General features: G+C 36.6%; 2 protein-coding genes across 3 annotated transcripts; one reads left to right on the top strand and one right to left on the bottom strand.

Moving 5' to 3' along the window:
* The first annotated feature begins 146 nt into the window (after positions 1 to 146).
* LOC135628171 (ribosomal RNA-processing protein 17-like) lies at positions 147 to 4,925 on the top strand. Its single transcript, XM_065134707.1, has 4 exons — positions 147 to 367; positions 924 to 1,029; positions 4,082 to 4,214; positions 4,358 to 4,925. The coding sequence occupies exons 1-4, from the start codon at positions 162 to 164 to the stop codon at positions 4,594 to 4,596; spliced, it is 684 nt and encodes a 227-aa protein (XP_064990779.1). The 5' UTR covers positions 147 to 161; the 3' UTR covers positions 4,597 to 4,925.
* A 1,060-nt stretch (positions 4,926 to 5,985) lies between these two features.
* Positions 5,986 to 16,066, bottom strand: LOC135628833 (hexokinase-3-like). Of its 2 annotated transcripts, XM_065135761.1 has the most exons (9): positions 15,621 to 16,066; positions 11,943 to 12,093; positions 11,668 to 11,850; positions 10,342 to 10,416; positions 7,846 to 8,001; positions 7,639 to 7,737; positions 7,425 to 7,552; positions 6,524 to 6,605; positions 5,986 to 6,430 (listed from the first exon to the last, which is right to left on the bottom strand). In XM_065135761.1, exons 1-9 carry the CDS (start codon positions 15,890 to 15,892, stop codon positions 6,077 to 6,079), a joined length of 1,500 nt encoding a protein of 499 aa, XP_064991833.1. In that variant the 5' UTR covers positions 15,893 to 16,066; the 3' UTR covers positions 5,986 to 6,076. The 2 variants fall into 2 exon arrangements, with proteins under 2 accessions (XP_064991833.1, XP_064991834.1); XM_065135762.1 differs by lacking the exons at positions 5,986 to 6,430; positions 6,524 to 6,605 and adding an exon at positions 6,639 to 6,795.
* Between the last annotated feature and the right edge of the window lie 1,257 nt (positions 16,067 to 17,323).

Below are 17,323 nucleotides of genomic sequence, written 5' to 3'. Positions count from 1 at the left end.
TTCATGTTGGTTCGGGTTTTATGGAACGTCGTCACCGATCGAGGAGGGGCCGTTTCCCCATCCCATACTCAAATGTCCCATGCGCTGTGATTCTTTTAACGGCACAATGTCACGTGCATATCACGTGAACTAAACTTCTAGTACTGCATGGTTCGCACTTTATGTGCCGCCCTGTTTGGCTGGAAACCAATTTGCTCGAGGGAAAGAGGGCGAAGCGGCGGCGGAGGATGTCGGGCGAAGAAGAAGATGACTTCGATGAGGGAGTGGTGGTGGGGCAACTGTCTACGGTCATGGTGCCAAAGCATATCAAGAAGAGGGCTCTGAGAAACAAAGCTCTCACCGTCGGTTTCAACGACAAAGAGCTCAGGCACACTCATGCTAATCAAACGATCTCTTGTAGCTTTTTTTTTGCTTTGGTTCTGTGCGTTCTTTGCTTTTCTTTTTCTAAGAAATAGTCGTTGGTTGGTCCTCTGTGATTTCCTGATCCCGATGGCGAGAAAAACCCTAGCGAAATTTATCTTGTAGATGTCAAAGGCGGATTTTTTTTTTATCCGGGTATTTTGTTTCGTTCGACCCAAAAATTATATGTCATTGAGCTAATGATGACATTGAGACCAGGGTGGTGTGTTATTATAACTATCTTGAGCAGCCTTTTCGAATTTATGTTATCAGGATACGGGCATGCTTATGTTCTGTTCTCTTGCTTCCTACCTACATCAGAAATAAATTGGTTACTTTAACAGCTTTCCGCTCCTATTTTGATAAGATGTGGTATTTGAAAATTTGACTAGCAGTGTACTTATTTTACAAAATATCCTGTCTTGTCTAATTGTGAAAACAATTATCTATTGAAAATTGCAGAAGATTTTTGCTAGGTATCATATATAATTGAAAATCCTAGTTAACAAGCATTTATGTGGCAGGGACTTTGTTACTGGGTTCCATAAAAGAAAGAAGAAAAGGAGAAAAGAAGCTCAGAGGCAGTTGCAAGAAAAGGATAGATTGAAGCGGATTGAGGCTCGTAAGAAGGTTTGTCTCTTTTGTTAATATGTTTTGTGAATTACTTTTAATGCAAGTTAAAGAAAGAAACACTTTGACTAGGTTATTGCATTCTGATAGACACAAGACGAGTACTCTTGTAGTGCATACAAAGAATAAAGAAATCACTCTCCATGAATAGAGATGTATGTTACGTATTTATACATCAAACATCAGTTTTTTCCATGATTATTTGAAGCAAAACCATGCCTGGAGACAATGTAATAAAATAAGAGAGACAAACAAGGAACTGTTTAATATCATTAAGTTGTGATATTTAGTTTTCTGTTGACTATAATCAGTAAATTTATTTTCCATATGGATAGTTGATTGTCTAAACATAGCTCAAAATGATAACTTACAGTATGTTTGTTGTGAAATTTTTGAGAAATATATGATGACAGATATTAAGCTAGAAAAAAAAAGATTCTAGAATGGCCCAAAGTTATAATATATGTACATGGAGTCTATTTTCAGAAGTGTTGTACTATGATGGAGAGTGTTTACTGTAGAAGATATCAACAATTTTATATTTCATACTAGATCATTTTGAACTGAAAGACCATGAATCTGGTGGTCTTGATCAAGGTTTGCAATACTGTACCGTACCGGTATTTCGATCTGGGCTCGGTACCGGTACAGTACGGTATACCGAGTGGTATACCTAGGTGTGCCGAATACTGTAGCACTGCTACAGTGCTACTGTGCACTCGGACCGGTAACAGACGGTCCGTGTACCGACAATCGGTTGGACCGGTACGTACCGCTCATACCGGGCGGTACAGTTCGGTACTGCAGACCTTGGTCTTGACTTTGTGATTTTACTTGTGAAATTCATATGAAAAATATCTTTTCTGTTCTTCTGAAATAACTTTCATAATGTTGTTTCGAAGCGAATTAGAAAGTCAAAGTTGATAGGTTTTGATTATCAGTTTGTTGAAAGGAGTATTCGAGGAAAAATTAGAAATAAAACAGTTAAGGCCTTGATGGAGGATAGACTATTATGCTCTTGTAAAGGTTGCTTCATTGTAACTAGGGTATCACGGCTACGTCATAGAAATAATGCTTCCATGCTTAGGGGTAGGGCTGAATATTTATCCTCTTAACACTGTTCAATGGTAGGAGTGTGGTGGGTTAACTACCAATGGGATTAAGAGTCTAGCAAAAGTATATATATAAAAATTCAGACTTTACCAAACTATATTATAGATCTACTTTCACCTTGAGTTTGTAGCAATCTTCATTCCTAGACAAAAAAGAAAGAAAAGATTTTGGAAGTGCACTTTATGATGCTTTTACATCCTCATGGATCCAAATTGTTTTATTGAATGGCCTTTTCCTCTTTGCCAAATAATATTGCAAGAGAACCCCTTATTTACTAAAATTATCTTGGACTAGCATGGAGAGATATAAGGGAGGAGAGAAGAGGAGGGTCACTGCACAATCATTTATGCTTTATCCCTATGACTTATTGCAATCATATTTTAGCAAGTGCACCTTTAATTGACCAACTGATCTTGGACTAGGAAGGTAAGGAGGGAGAAAAGGAGGAAGAGAAGACTTGGAGGGGGGTTTTTTGCAGTAATCTATGCTTCATAACTTCTAAGATTATTTTTTTGCTTGCAACACACCATTTAATGCCTTACTGGAAACTATCAGTTTTTTCCAACATGGCACATGTCGAATGTGAATTTATTCCCAATTCCAGTTTAAGATAGCATGTCAATCATGCACTCTGATCTGCAACTAGTTTAAAAATTGGTTCAGTTGCAACAGTTAGGGAGCATTTTTGGGCAAACCTGAGTCAAACCTAATACGTTTTTCAGGGATCGAGGACATCTTTAGAGGATGCATAGGATCAGTATTCTCAGCAGACTGAGTCAAACCTGATTTGCCTGCTTGAGAAAGCAAATGCCTCTACCATCCTAGTTCTTACATAATATTTTCTTCATAATATCATGATGGTATTTTATAGGGAGTTGTTATAGAGTAGTCGGACTGTAACACCCCTTGGAGACCCTATCATGGACAAAGGTCTTTCCGCCATAGATTAATTTTCTCTTATTTTCGGATGTATATCTGATATTTTCAGCATGGTTGAGTTTAGAGTCAATTCTTTGTATCCTTATCAAGTCCTATTTTGGTTGCAACTTGGGTTGGGAAAACCGTTGAGACATCTTTAGAGAGTTCTAAACATGTCTTTAGATGAATTTTGTGGATTATGATATTTCCACAAAAGCAAACTTGTCTCCCCTAAATTATGTTGGTCCCTAAATTTTGTGGGTTATAACAATTCTAAGAGTAGGGTTGTATCTTTATTTGTTATCTTTCTTTATTGCAATAGAATTATCATTAGTTAGTAATTGTTTCTTTCTCGCTTTTTATATTTGAAACTGAGTTTTTTCTCAAACTAAGGAGCACTTGGTAGGAGGCTATAACTTTTAAAATGTCCTTCATACCAATCGATATTACTAGTCCGAGAGTCAATCAGTCTTGTACTCTTCCCACTTTCATCATTTTTAAAGCTTCCTTCTTTGCGTTTCCTATATAACCTCGTTAAATGAATATAAACATGTACATTGAGAGTAACTGGCCAATGATGGTCAAACTATTTTGCATATTAATATAGCTAATTGCTCTTTAGTGGCTTAAATGTGGAGTTTCTGTCACAAATAATTTGCTTGTAAGGATAAGACTACCTACATCAGCTCTTCCTGATCTTGCAGTGCCCCAAGCCTCATGCATTGGTCTGGCTGAACAATAGTGACTCACAAAATAATTTATTATGAAAACTTTTGGCAACATTAGTTGATTGAATATATAATTGGTCAAGCAACATAGGAAAATAAGTAAAGTAGCTTTATAATAAGAAGAAATTGATTAATGTTGGCGGTTTGAAATGCAAGGCAGAGTTATTAAGGAATCCAAATTATGGTTATAATAATTGCTTTAAACAGCAATTATTGATGTGTGTGGGAAATTTTTTTCTGACTAGCATATGGTTGTTCTTGATTTGTGAACTTGCTCTTTTATTTTGGTGTAGAGGAAACAAGAAAGAGAAATGGCTTTATATGGAAGAGTTTTATCTTCAGAGGATCCACTGGCTGCTGTTTCAGAACCTGACAATGCAGGTGATTCTGAACAAGATAATCAGGTCATGATGGCATCTGTTTCAGGTAATGTTGTATTACTGCAAGTAAATAATTGATATGGGAACTTTGTTGTCAATAGTGAATGAAGATCATCATCAGATGTATTGATCGATTCTTGTGCAATTGGAACAAGAATTTAGCTTACACCACTATTTTTTCTTTTGAAGAAACAAAGATGTATGAAGATGAGGACACGACAATTACAGTTACAACAAGTGCAATCTCCCACGAAAAGGATGATTTTAATCAAACAAATGCTATACCTATGGTCGGAAGCAAAGCTGAAAAGAGGCAAGGCCTAGATGTGAAGAAGAAACCACTGAAACGAGTTGCAAAGCACCGATCAAACAAGAAGGGTGGAAAGAAGCCTCCCCCTCGGAAGCATAAGAAGGGCAGAAACAAATGATGATAGCTATCTTAGCTGATAAGGACTGACAGTCGATAGCAAGATTTTGGAATTAAGTTTCGTCTTCACCGTTTATCTTTGCATCAAAAAGAGAAAAAAAATGATAAATATGGATGATATCTACAAGATTTATCAACATCTGCTGTTTGCTTTACACAATCGTGACAAATCTTTTTTTTTTTTTTCACAAATCATTGGCCGAGTGTAACAACCTTAGGGATTTTCATGAGAATACTTTGTTACCAGAAAACTTCTGTTATGCACTATTCAGGGTTCTGAGTAGTTGAGTGAAAATGAAAGACTCTAGATTACCCTGTTGTGCATTGCAATTAGATGAATCATTTGCATTCATGTTATGGAATCAATACCACACTGAAGAGGCCAATATGAAGCATTAAGAGTTCCACATAATATATTTGCATTCACAATGTGGGACTGGGAAGAACCAGCACTACACGGTTGCAAATTATCACTAAGGATCGAGACATTTAGGCTTTCAATACATTTGAAAGCTTGCAGTAAATTGTGGCCAGGCTCCTTCAGTTGTTTCAGATCAAGGCTTCAGAAGTCCGGCTTCTAAACTCATCTTGCGTGCCATTTGATGTCTTAAGTGTTGTCACAGGACGTTTTGGTACGGATAGTATTTATCGATCCAATAAGGTACATGACCAGAGTAAACTAAGCAATACATCGTGTTGGACACCCTGGTAAAGACTGGCGTGTGGTACACGAGGTGATATAGACAATTTCTTTATATGTTTTTAGACTGTTCTTCGTAATCCTAACCAAATATACGAGCTAATTATAAATTATCCCATGTAGTTAACTATCTTTAGTGTTTCTATGATTCTATCCTTATATTTTAAAAAATTATATTTAATATTTTTATAGTTATAAAAGTAAAACATCTAAATCTATTTATGATGTTGATTTTAATGACGAAAAGATTATTTTAATATTTCAATTTATGATGATGGAACGATGATATTGTTAGAGACCATGGATGAAAAGAGTTACAGCAAGAGATGAGGATAACTCTATATTTACGTGATACCGACACAGTTACCGAGTGACATCGCGACCTCTAACAACGTCATTGTTCGTCACCACCTAAGTCGTCCGCTTTCAACAACTAAAATATTATAATTATCTTTTTATCTTTTATTTTCGTATTTCCATTGATAAAATCGATGATATTAAAATAAACAAACCTAAATATCTCAATTTTGTAATTACAGATATGCCAATGTAACTTTTTAAAATGTAAGAATTAAAATACTAAAAATACCTAACTACATAGGATAATTTATAATTAGCCCCAAATATATTGTACATGAGATTAGGAACCTTGATCTAAACAGAGTAGATATAATAATAACACAAGCAGGATAATTGAAAGTTCTGCACATCAACCTTGCACATGCATTATATACTGAATTTTTTACATTTTGCACAGAATGATACAATGTGTAAGGTAGTTTTATCGATTTGATGAATATGCTGCAGCAAGGACAGCAGCGCCTGTTCCCGATCCATCCTCACAGACCCGAAGACAAACATACGGGGCAACCTCCTCGCCTAAGATCTCTGCAACGGCTTCATTCAAGTACTCCCTGAACATCGAGTACCCAACATAAAGACCTCCTTCGACTGCCACGACCGTTCTTCTCGGTTTGCCCTTCGTTCTTCCGCTTGCAACGCCTGCACTCCCATCTCGTCCTATCTTCTTTAGTATCCCAACTATACCTGCTGCAGCTAACCTTGCAGCTCTTCTCGTGACTATGTCACATACTCTAACAAGAAGCCTTCTTGCCTTCAATGAGACTCCAGATATCTGATGAGATTAGTCCAGTGGCAATAGTTAGGATGCTAATGACAATAGCGACTATTGGCATAGACGATGAAGATATCATTGAAAGTGTGATACCTTCAAATGGTCTTCAAGTATCTTCCCGACTTCTCTCAAGTCAGGTGAGTCGTCCTCGTGCATTGCTGCCATCAAAGGTGTCCTGGGAGAAATAATGGGAAGTTTGAGGGAACTCAGGAAGCTCTCTCAGCACTCAAAAGAGATAGAAAAGAATCTTGATTCATGACATTACCAATTGGAAGTCGCAAATAAAATGGAATTATTTGCATCTAATGCACTTCCAGACAAGAAACAAAGAGAATTTAAAGTAGATCTGTCGTCGATGAACATTACTGCACTCTCAAACAGAGCAGGATAACTATCAGCATTGTTTGATAGGCAGCATTCATGTGCATTCAATTATTGACATAACACTATGTGTATCCATTTCTAAAGCAAAATCAGATGCTAAAAAACACTTCTGAAATGATTTATCTTGCACCTTGTTTACTAGGAAAAAGAATTGCAATAAATCAAGTCTATCATAGCCCTCAATGAGACCATAAATAAAGTTATAATTAAGCATGATAGTGTACTGGTTGTCATGTGTTGGTATGCATCAAAACATACTGTACAAGTATCAATACGTCAATGCTGATCCATACCAGAGGGGATGAGATATGGCTAGACTAATCAATGCTAATCAACACAACGGTCTGTTGACCACTACTAGAATCCAACCCACCATGATGCAACAGCAAACCTTGGTCCTAATGCTATAAATTCTGACAAAAGAAAAAGGTCTATTGACTATCCATGCAAAGGGTAGAAGCTATGTTACAAACTACTGACATAAAAGATATTAATCATGTTCATCACTACTAGAATGCGTTAATGTTACCATAAAAATACAAGAAATAAACTGAAGTTGCAGGTGACAATCTTACACATGGACCTGCTGCAAACTCTATCAATAGCATACCTTATGACAAAGGGGACTGACAGATTTTGCACAGCATCTGGAAAGATATCTGACTCCTCTGCCATCCTCTGAAGAACCCTTCTAACAATTTCACCCAAGTACATCCCTGATATCATTTTTTCAAAACCCTATACCAGAAAAAAGACAATGTTACAAGGCTTCTCAGGTGACTACAAAAGTATACTAAAAGGATAAGCACACTGGAAAGTCTTGCCTGCTCATTACGATTGGGGCTCTCATCATCTAGAGATATGTCATAGGGTGTTCTTGGTAGATGTGATGACCAGAAATTTCCCCATTCCATGTTGACAACCTAATCAGCATAATAATGAATGGACACATGACCAGCAACAAAGAATATATTCTGCAGCAGAACAAAAGCAGGCTTGAAATCATGTAACTTGAATAATACATAAGATACCATGTCACCAGAGTTCGTAAGAAGGCCTTGATACTTTATAATTGCATCAGTCCTTTCAAGATAGCAAGCATTGGTTCCCGTTCCAATTATCACTGCAGCTACAGTGTCAACATCGTAATAATGGCCAAGAGCTAATGTGCCAACAGTATCATTAACCTGGTTGGGTCCAGTACATGAAACTCATTAGACTACTATTCTTTACGGGCAATAACAAAATCAAAATTAACAGAACAGAACAAATAGAAGAGACCATTTCTAATTTCCAGAACATCACATAAATGATCCACCATTTTGTTAAAACCACTAAGTAGTGCAGTGGCCAGTTGGAGTGATCAATCATTCCAGTATTAAGATCATGCAATAAGCCAATACATGGTAGAGGAGTTAATAAGCTCTGTACAAAGACCAACCAACCACATAAAAACATGATCCTATATTCCCTTTGGGTACTAGTACTATTCAATTGCCTATTTACTTAAATACCACAAACTTATTTATTTGAACATAACTCAAGTAAATGTCCTTTCTTACATTATATCCTGTTATTCCCCATTCTCTTAGATAGTTCAACAAATCAAAAAAAGCTGCATACGTTTTAGGTTAAATAAAATTTACTTCAAAAACTAAATTTAAAACCATTAACAAAGATATAACCAAAGAAAAAACTCTATGCTAAGATATGTACCACTAAATGTCCTTTCTTACATTATATCCTATTATTCCCCATTCTCTTGGATAGTTCAACAAATAAAAAAAAGCTGCATACTTTTTAGGTTAAATAAAATTCACTTCAAAAACTAAATTTGAAACCATTAACAAAGATATAACCAAAGAAAAAACTCTATGCTAAGATATGTACCACTAAACTATCTAAGAAACTTCTCTCTAATATTAATTTCTAATAGGATGAGAAAAGGACACCCAAGATACGAAATATGATCTGAAATTTTTGCCCATTAGAATTTTAAAATGAAGTACAAACTAAACTATCAAAATCACAGACAGCAAAATATATTGTGCTCCCAAGTTGCTAATGGAATCATCAATGAATCTTCATGTTGCATGATCTGTCTCCTTACTAACAACAAATTTTAGTTGTATTCTATTTTATATTTATGATAATGCTTAGTAGTATCTAAAAGAAATGAAGAATTCACACCAAAACAGGCACAAAGGGTTCTTTAAACAATTACAAATGGAAGAATTAATAATTGCTGCTGACAATCTGTTTTCTAATGAGTTCACTAGTGGCAGGTAGTGCCCCTTCAATTTGTGGCTACATAGCCTATTCAACTTTAACAAACAGATTAGAAAAAGGATGAATCCAATGCGTGAGGCTCACTTCAATACAAGGTTTGGGATTTTAATTTCGAATGAAACCACCCATACCGGTCCACTAGCAGACCGGTACGCAAACTATCCGCTACCAAGCGGTACCGTCAATTAGGGCTGTTTCCGCCTCGTTACCACCCAAAATCGGTCGATAACGATTGATTTCGACCGTCACCGCCCGCTGCTGGGCAGTATTAGCCGATGGAGAAGAAAAGGGAGAACCTGGAGATCCGACGCCACTCTCCCTCGATGATCCCGATCCATCGCCACCCTCTCTCGTCGGACATCGCAGATGAGATATCGCCTCCTCCTCGTCTGAGGCGATGAGGCCTCGGCATCATCGGCGACTTCTCGTCCGTACGGGGAGGCGACGTCGCCTCGATGACATCACCCTTTTTTTTATTTTTAACTTTTTTAATTAATACACACACACACACACACACACACACACACTAGCCAGTATGCCAGAGTGTACCGCTCGATATACTCATACTGTATCGTACCGAGTTGAGCTCGAAACGCTGGTATGGTACAAAATCTTTGAAGTGGGTCAATGTACATAGTTAAACCCCTATAACCAGAAAGGTTGTTTCCATAACTCAAACCATGTTCTCCTAGATTGCAAAAGCAACATTACTAGCATTACCAAAGCCAGATCTCGAATTCAACAACCAAATTGCTTCTTTGAAATAAGTTTTCTAGCTATAATGGAACTATGAACATTTCTTTGTTAAAATTGTCCAATCCTAATCTGTCCAACCAATTTAATGACAATGGAACATAGCTGATCCATCAACTCATATCTGAACAATTGGTCAGACCAATTTTGGCTAGACACTGAACAATGCAAGAAAAAAAAAAAGAGAAAGAGATAAAGAGGAGATGAATAACTCCGTGCCATACTGCCCACAATGTGAATGTATATGCACTACTTGTTCATGTATAAAAGTATAGCTTGGAAAATGTGGGTGGAAAATGTCAGACATTGCTCTAAGCACACATTTACATGAATAGGATATACAATATACATAACTCGAAAAAATGTACTTAAGAGGGTGCAAGTACAGATTCAGCATTGAAATACTAAATGATAGAAAACTATAATATAATATCCACAAGTCTAGTGAAACATAAGCTGGAACAACCATAGGAACAAAATTATACCAGTGCCGCTACCCGCATGTTCAGTCCAGTCTTTAACATGGCTTCAGTCAAACACTGAGCAACATCTTTTCCAACCTAAATCCCAGAGCTAACATTAGTTAAATCAAACAATGTGAAACTTCATTGCACTTCATACTAATGACAATTTTAGCAGACAGTTTTACTTTTTCTTTAGTGAAAAAAAAAAAACAGATTGAATCATTTATTTCAGGATAACAAGACAACTTATATCCATAAACCATTTTATTATAGAATTTTTAATAGAAATAATCACCTAAAAAAGTCTTAGTTCTCAGTATGTTGTAGAGGTTTCATGGACAAATCCCAATATCTAGCTTTATATTCAATATCACTATATTATTTATGAACAAAGGACTTGGAATTAACAATATCACATTATATTTCATATAAAAAATATATAATTTTGCCACCATACAATAATCAGAGACGATCAGTAAAAAATCAAATTAATATACTAAAATGGACAATCCCAACTTCAGATGCTTAACCACAAGAAATATCATGCATTAAGGGACCAAGAATAGTACAAGAGTGGCAAGCTACTTCATTTGTATAATGACAGACATGAGGTTGGACTACTGCAACACAACATGCTGAGAAATGGCACTAAAAACTTAATAACTTGCTAGTAGTTTCCCTGTAACCAGGCCATGGGAACATTGTTTTTCCAATAGTATCCATGTTATCAGTATCTAAATAGAAGCTTAGAAAAAATGAATACAAGCAATCAAAAATTTTGATGGTGTTCCTTTACTAAGCATAAATGAATGATAAAATCTAAAAAGTAACGGAGCTTCTCATAGATTAAGTTCAATATTAACAAAAATTAGACTTTTAGAACAAAACTTATTGAACAACTGAAATTTCATCACATGCTTCTTTTTTTTTCATAGATGCATGGACACATGATGAAGTGCACTTTTTTCCTAAGAAGATAAAATGTAACCAAATGAAATTCCAGCTTGACAATTTAGAGTTTACTAATATTTTCCTAATTAGAAATATTTCCATTTTTTAGGAACACCACAAGTGGAATTCTCAAGAAGATCTTATTGAACAACAAATATTTGGAATGATAACTATATTTAAGAAATAAAAAAGCACAAGCCCTTATAAATTCAATTCCATGATCAGATATTTCAAGTTGTGTGAATCAAACAATTTGACAAGCAAGCAAGCACAGGCAGTAGGCAAGCTGTTAGTATAAGATGCAATAGCTACCAAATACTTTGGTATTCCCTTAGTCCCCTTACAACAATATACATCAGTGAAAAGATGAATCAACAATCTAAAAGTTCAACTTACAGCATCTTTAATTGAAAACCCTTTAGTCCACTTGATAAGAAGACCAGAAGAAACAGACAATTGTCTCACAGGAAAAGAAAATGTAAATCCAAGATCCTTTCTAACATCCGGTATTTGATCAATACCATCATCTTCTCTTTGCACAAATTGTTTTAATGTGGAAGCAATAAAATTAAACAATTCCTGCATAGAATATTAAGAAATCAACTGAGTGAAAAAGAATTACTAGACAAAACAAGGAAAAATGAATGAAACAAATAGAATAGCAAAAGTACCTCCCTTGTGCCAGTCATCAATTCCTGGGAAATTTGCTGTCGCTGGACTCTGTGAGTCAAAATCATGGACCCTTTACCACTGAACTGAATCTGCAGGACTCTAAAATTTGTACCTCCTAGATCGAGAGCATAGTATGTACCTTCTTCACTCCTACAGGGAAAAAGTGGACATGAGACCTATGATGGTATTCAATAAATAGGTGAAGTCTATACCCTACAGTGCACTTCCTAATAAGTGATGGTATTCAATAAATGCCATCATAATAAGCCCTTCCTAATAATTATAATTATTAGAAAGGGCTTCTTCTTCCAGTCATCAGTACGTACCAGTTGGTATCAGTGTATCGACACACATAACATCGGTAAGTATCGGTGACTCGGAGAAGGAGGAGGTTGGAGGAAGGAAGAAGAGGAGGCAGTGGAGAAAGATAAAAAAGAGAAAGGCAGAAGAGGAGAAAGGAGGAGGAGGAAAAGAGAGGAAGAAGAGAAGGCGATGGACTAACAAGAGCAAGAGAAAGAAACAAGAGAAGGCAGTAGAGGAAGAGGATGAAGAGGGAGGAGGATGAGAAAGTAAGAAAAGGAGACAGTGGAGAAAGAGGTGTGAGGAAGGAAAGGAACAAAAGAAAAAAAAAAAAGGATTGCAACAAGCCATGGGGCCTGCTGCCACCGGACCACACCATGGAAATTGTGAAACTGGGGAATGAACAAAAAAAGGAAAATGGAAACGAGAAAATACAAATGTCATGGCAAGCCACCACAACTTGTTGTTGGTGGGTGACAAGAAGAAAGAGATTGTAATGGAGAAAGAGATAAGTGAAAATTAAGAAAAAAGATAGAGAAGAAAAAGAGAAACAAGAAAAGAAAGGAAAAATGACATGAGCATTAATTCAAATCATGCATAGAGATTCATTAGAATTATAAGTTTCTATTTTATGTATGACTAATATTTTTTCTTAAATTAGGAAAAGAGTTTCGACCTTGATTATGATGTTCACCTCAACAATCTACAAATAATAGCAAGAATATGTGACTTCACCTAGTTTGTTTTTGAGAAAATTATGTGTATTTGTCAAGTTAATAAAATATATGAATCAGACATGTCAAATAAAGATTTGTTGATCTATAAAGCATTTATTTTTATTTATTCTGATTATTGAAAATTATTAGTTGCAATGGTATATGATTTTCTTTTTATTAATAAAATATCTAAATAACTTTAACTGCTTATGTATTATTTATATAATTTTAATTAGCATGGCTATCATTTTAGCCGCCCAATAGGGATCGGATATTGATATTAAGTTTAGAAACTATTTTCTTCTAAACCCTAAGACAACCTACATGAGGTTAAATATAATATCACCGAAATGTTATTTCACTAGACTACAGCATTATAATTTAGTGGTATCAGAATTTACGTTGTGATAAATTGGGTTAGAAGTTATACAAGGGATAAAAATAACTAATTAAAAGTCTACCTATGATTCATAAAATTTATTCTTATCATTTATAATTTGTACATAATTGACTTTATGATTGTAGAACAAAATAAAGTACACTAGGAGAATTGAATATGTCCTACACCATGTTAATCTACAAAACCATTCAACTGCAATAATCTGGTCATTCTCAACCTTCAAGAAATGAGTAAAGCCTTACTAGAGGCTGAGAAGGATAAAGGACTAGAGGGTCAAGTAGAAATGATACTACTAATGCAGACTTTAGTTGGAGTTATGATGAGTCAATAGGAAATGCAACAACACTTCCAATTAGCTTCAGCATGCGACATAATTCAAATTAAAAGATTGAATCTTCCTCTTTTTAAAAGCAGTTCCAACCCATTAGTTGACTTAGACATCAACTGATAAAACTAGGGCCATAAGATGGTTTTCAATCAACTGAAAGAAAGCATAATGTCAACCGAGTTGAATGCAAGCACTATAACAAATTTCATGCTGATAAGGAATATCAATGGTTTTCTGGGGCTTGATTTCTTTGTGGCCAATAGGGCCATAAGATTGTTGAATGTCCTCAACAAAAGATAGCTCAAGGACATAGAAAGGTCCATCCTTTCAGAACATCCTCATCACATCGCACTGATAAAACTAGGGCCAACAATCAAAAGTCTAAAGCATAAAAGAAAGCTGATGCTCAGATGCTACAAGATGCTCAAATTTCTAATTTGTTACTACGTACCCTGTTATTATTTTCTACGGATGCATCAGTATTATTTATTTTCAGATGTCACTCATTCATTTGTGTATGTAGATTTTATCAAGAAACATAAACTGATGTGTCTTTAGATATTGAATTGTGCATAAATACCTCAATCAATGTAGAAATAATTGCTACCCGTGTTTCTAAATCTTGGATTGTTAACAGTAATGAACTTCTAGATTATTTGACTATATTAGAAACAAAGACCTGATATTATTTTAGAAATGAATTGGTTATCCAAATATCTATATCTTCTCAGATGGCCATTGGAAAATTGTGAATTTTCAAAGCCTAAAAGATGCATTGTCATGAATTTAGCTTTCATGGCTCCTCTACCAGCATTCCTCTCGAATTTATTTCAGCTATACAAGCCAAGTCTACCAACATTCCTCTTGGATCATTTCAGTTATACAAGCCAAGAAGACATGTTATTTATACATCCAATTCATTCTCAAAATAACATCAAGATCTTTCATTTTTTAATTTAACCAAGTCAACAAGAAACTCATAACCATCAATATTACCTATGCAAGATTTACAAACTTAGATAATTACTTTTACATTGACTTAAGTGTTAATACACAATTTAATATCTAAAGGCAAATGCATCAAATTATATTTGTTAATAAAATTTAAAAACTTAGATGAGTGAGTGGCACCCAAATAAAATAATCGTGAGACATGCAAAAGATAATAATACGGTACATCATACCACAACATTAAAAATCTGAGATCTTGTAGTGTCATGGCTTAAAATTTTCCTAATGCTTTAGACTTTTGATTGCCAAGCCCTTTTATCAGTGTGATATGATAAGAAAACCCAGCTGGACCAGAACCTTCTCTCCTTGAGTCTGTGTCTATTCTTGAGGATATTCAACAATCTTATGTCCCTGTTAGCCTTTTCAACAACCTCATGGAAATATTAAATCCAAATATCCAGTTACGACTAAAATGCTAGAATTTACCTAATGGAAGTGTGCTTTTATGCTTTGTATAGGAATTAATGGATTCAGACCATCTACTGCAAGTTACAAAGATATTTGATAGAAAAAGGTATCAAATAATTGTAAAAGACCCACTGGAATTAAAATAATAATAAGATCAGAAACAAATTCAAAGTAGAAAATAGATGTAACAATCCAACAGTCAAAAGTATATAAATAGTAAATAGAACTGTACAAGACGCAAAATATCAAAGAGAAGTCTTTACAATGCATCAATTACCGGTTTAGTCCATGTTCCAAAGATCACAATATAAGCACATTATCCCCACACAAAATAGAACTTTCCTAATGCAATCAAAGTTCATAAATAGGTCGGGTTAAATAAGGAATCCCAAAGGGAACAAGGACCTTAGAAACGCTGCAAGATCTTTGGCGAGTTAAGGAACCCAAAAGGTGGAAAAGAAATGATATGTAATCTGTAAACGGAGAAGGAAACATGGCGTTAGAGGATACGTACCCATCGGGAAGATTATCGATGAAGGTGAGCAACATACGAAGCTTGCTGCCACCTTCCGAAGCGAGGCCAGCGTGCATCTCCACCGCCATGGCGTCCACCACCTGGCGTAGCCTCCCGACGGAGGTGGCGCACGCCTCCTCGAATTCCCTCACCAGCGCCACCGCCCGCCCCCAACGCCGTCTGCTCCTAACCCTGTGGGCAACCATCACCGCCGCGATCGCGCACGTCGCTACCGCGCAAGCCGCCGCCAGCCCGAGCCCTGCACCCCCCATCAGCCACAGCCCAACCGCCCTTTTATTGATCACTTCATCCGCCGACCTTCCAAGGCGACGTAAGAGAAGCGCGGCGGCAGTCACCGGAGCGGAGGAAACCAAGTCTCATGAGAGCGCCGAAGAGAAGTCGAAGAAGCATGGAACAGAATACATTGGTGGGAGGAGGAGGAGGAAAGCGACGGGAAGAGGAAGAGAAGGGCTTAATAAAGGCTGATTTATTGTTTTTAAGGGGTTTTTCTATATATACAAAATATATTAAAAATAACAAAAAAATCATATAAAATTGAGTTCAGAGAGGACAGCGAGATGGGTTCTGAGGGGCGGGATCTGGAAAATGACGGATTTGCCACTTCGGCTTGTTTGCGACGGCCCGGTGTTTGACTCGTGACATGTGTCGTTATTACTTTTGTAAGCCTTGGGCGGCTCCGAATTAGGGCATGTGATCGGAAATTAATTGCGATAACGCCACCGTAATCACTCGCTCTGGTCAATGCTTTGACCAGAGTGACTGTTGATCACGAGGGACGCATCATCACAACGGTTGAATCACTTAGCGCGCACGAAAAACGAACGATTGAGATTGTAAAGGAGCATAAAATGAAACGTTCCGACGGTACGTGGGGTGGGAAGGGAAGGGTAAATAGGGTAAAAAGGTGGGAACCAGACGGGAGGTGGTGGGGCCGGGCAGCGCGACCGAGCAGTTCCAGGCATTGGGGAAGGAGGGATGCGGGTGCGGCGACGGGTGCTGCGTATTATATATTCTTTCTTTCGCGAACGGTACTTCGACTACGCCTCCAGTTGTTACCCTAATGAATACATTGCTGAACTCATGATGGGACCCATTCTGGATCGAATTACGAAGCCGGTGTCCCAGGGGGTGAAAGGGATAGTGGTGTCGAGGGGGTTGCTGGATGGTCTCTTTCTGTTCGCCGTACGAGGCAGACAGCTGTTCTCCGCTAATTCCAGCTAAGCCATCTCTGCACCGAACACAACCTTTTTCCACCGCAGTGAAACCTGCCCGTGTTCCTCACTGCATTATTATGCGCCGCCCACAGGTTCTTTTATTTTCTTGTTTTATTTACTTTTTTTTCCGAAATATGTATATTATTGGTGTTTTACACAAACAATATAAGAGGATGCACCTTGTTGGTACATAAATATTTACTTAATCTTACAGATCCATTAAGAATAATGGGTAGGAAATATAATGATGTATATTTTGTCCTAGGAATTTTTCAATCAAATGTCATCCATTGAACCTACATACCATAAGAACACTTGTGGACAAGGGGCAGGTTCTGTTGGCATATCTAAGTCATATAGCATAAGGTTGACTTTGGATTGATTTTTGAAAGCCCTCTAAATTTAAGGAACTGCAACACCATTTAAAATTGTTTCCAGAAATTAGTATAAATGATTCGATCTAAGAAC

The sequence above is a fragment of the Musa acuminata genome, chromosome BXJ3-1 (genome assembly GCF_036884655.1).
Source record: "Musa acuminata AAA Group cultivar baxijiao chromosome BXJ3-1, Cavendish_Baxijiao_AAA, whole genome shotgun sequence".
Taxonomy (NCBI): Eukaryota; Viridiplantae; Streptophyta; class Magnoliopsida; order Zingiberales; family Musaceae; genus Musa; species Musa acuminata.
This window is presented reverse-complemented; position numbering and strand designations above follow the sequence as displayed.

What these genes read in the sequence shown, in the direction of transcription:
- LOC135628171 (XM_065134707.1), top strand. Translation starts at nt 162, where the DNA reads ATGTGCCGCCCTGTTTGGCTGGAAACCAATTTGCTCGAGGGAAAGAGG. An exon ending in GGATTGAGGCTCGTAAGAAG is followed by an intron (nt 1,030 to 4,081) that starts GTTTGTCTCTTT and finishes ATTTTGGTGTAG; the next exon opens with AGGAAACAAGAAAGAGAAAT. An exon ending in CATGATGGCATCTGTTTCAG is followed by an intron (nt 4,215 to 4,357) that starts GTAATGTTGTAT and finishes TTTCTTTTGAAG; the next exon opens with AAACAAAGATGTATGAAGAT.
- LOC135628833 (XM_065135761.1), bottom strand. Translation starts at nt 15,892, where the DNA reads ATGGGGGGTGCAGGGCTCGGGCTGGCGGCGGCTTGCGCGGTAGCGACG. An exon ending in GGTTTTCAATTAAAGATGCT is followed by an intron (nt 10,417 to 11,667) that starts GTAAGTTGAACT and finishes TCTGGGATTTAG; the next exon opens with GTTGGAAAAGATGTTGCTCA. An exon ending in GCCCCAATCGTAATGAGCAG is followed by an intron (nt 7,553 to 7,638) that starts GCAAGACTTTCC and finishes TTTCTGGTATAG; the next exon opens with GGTTTTGAAAAAATGATATC.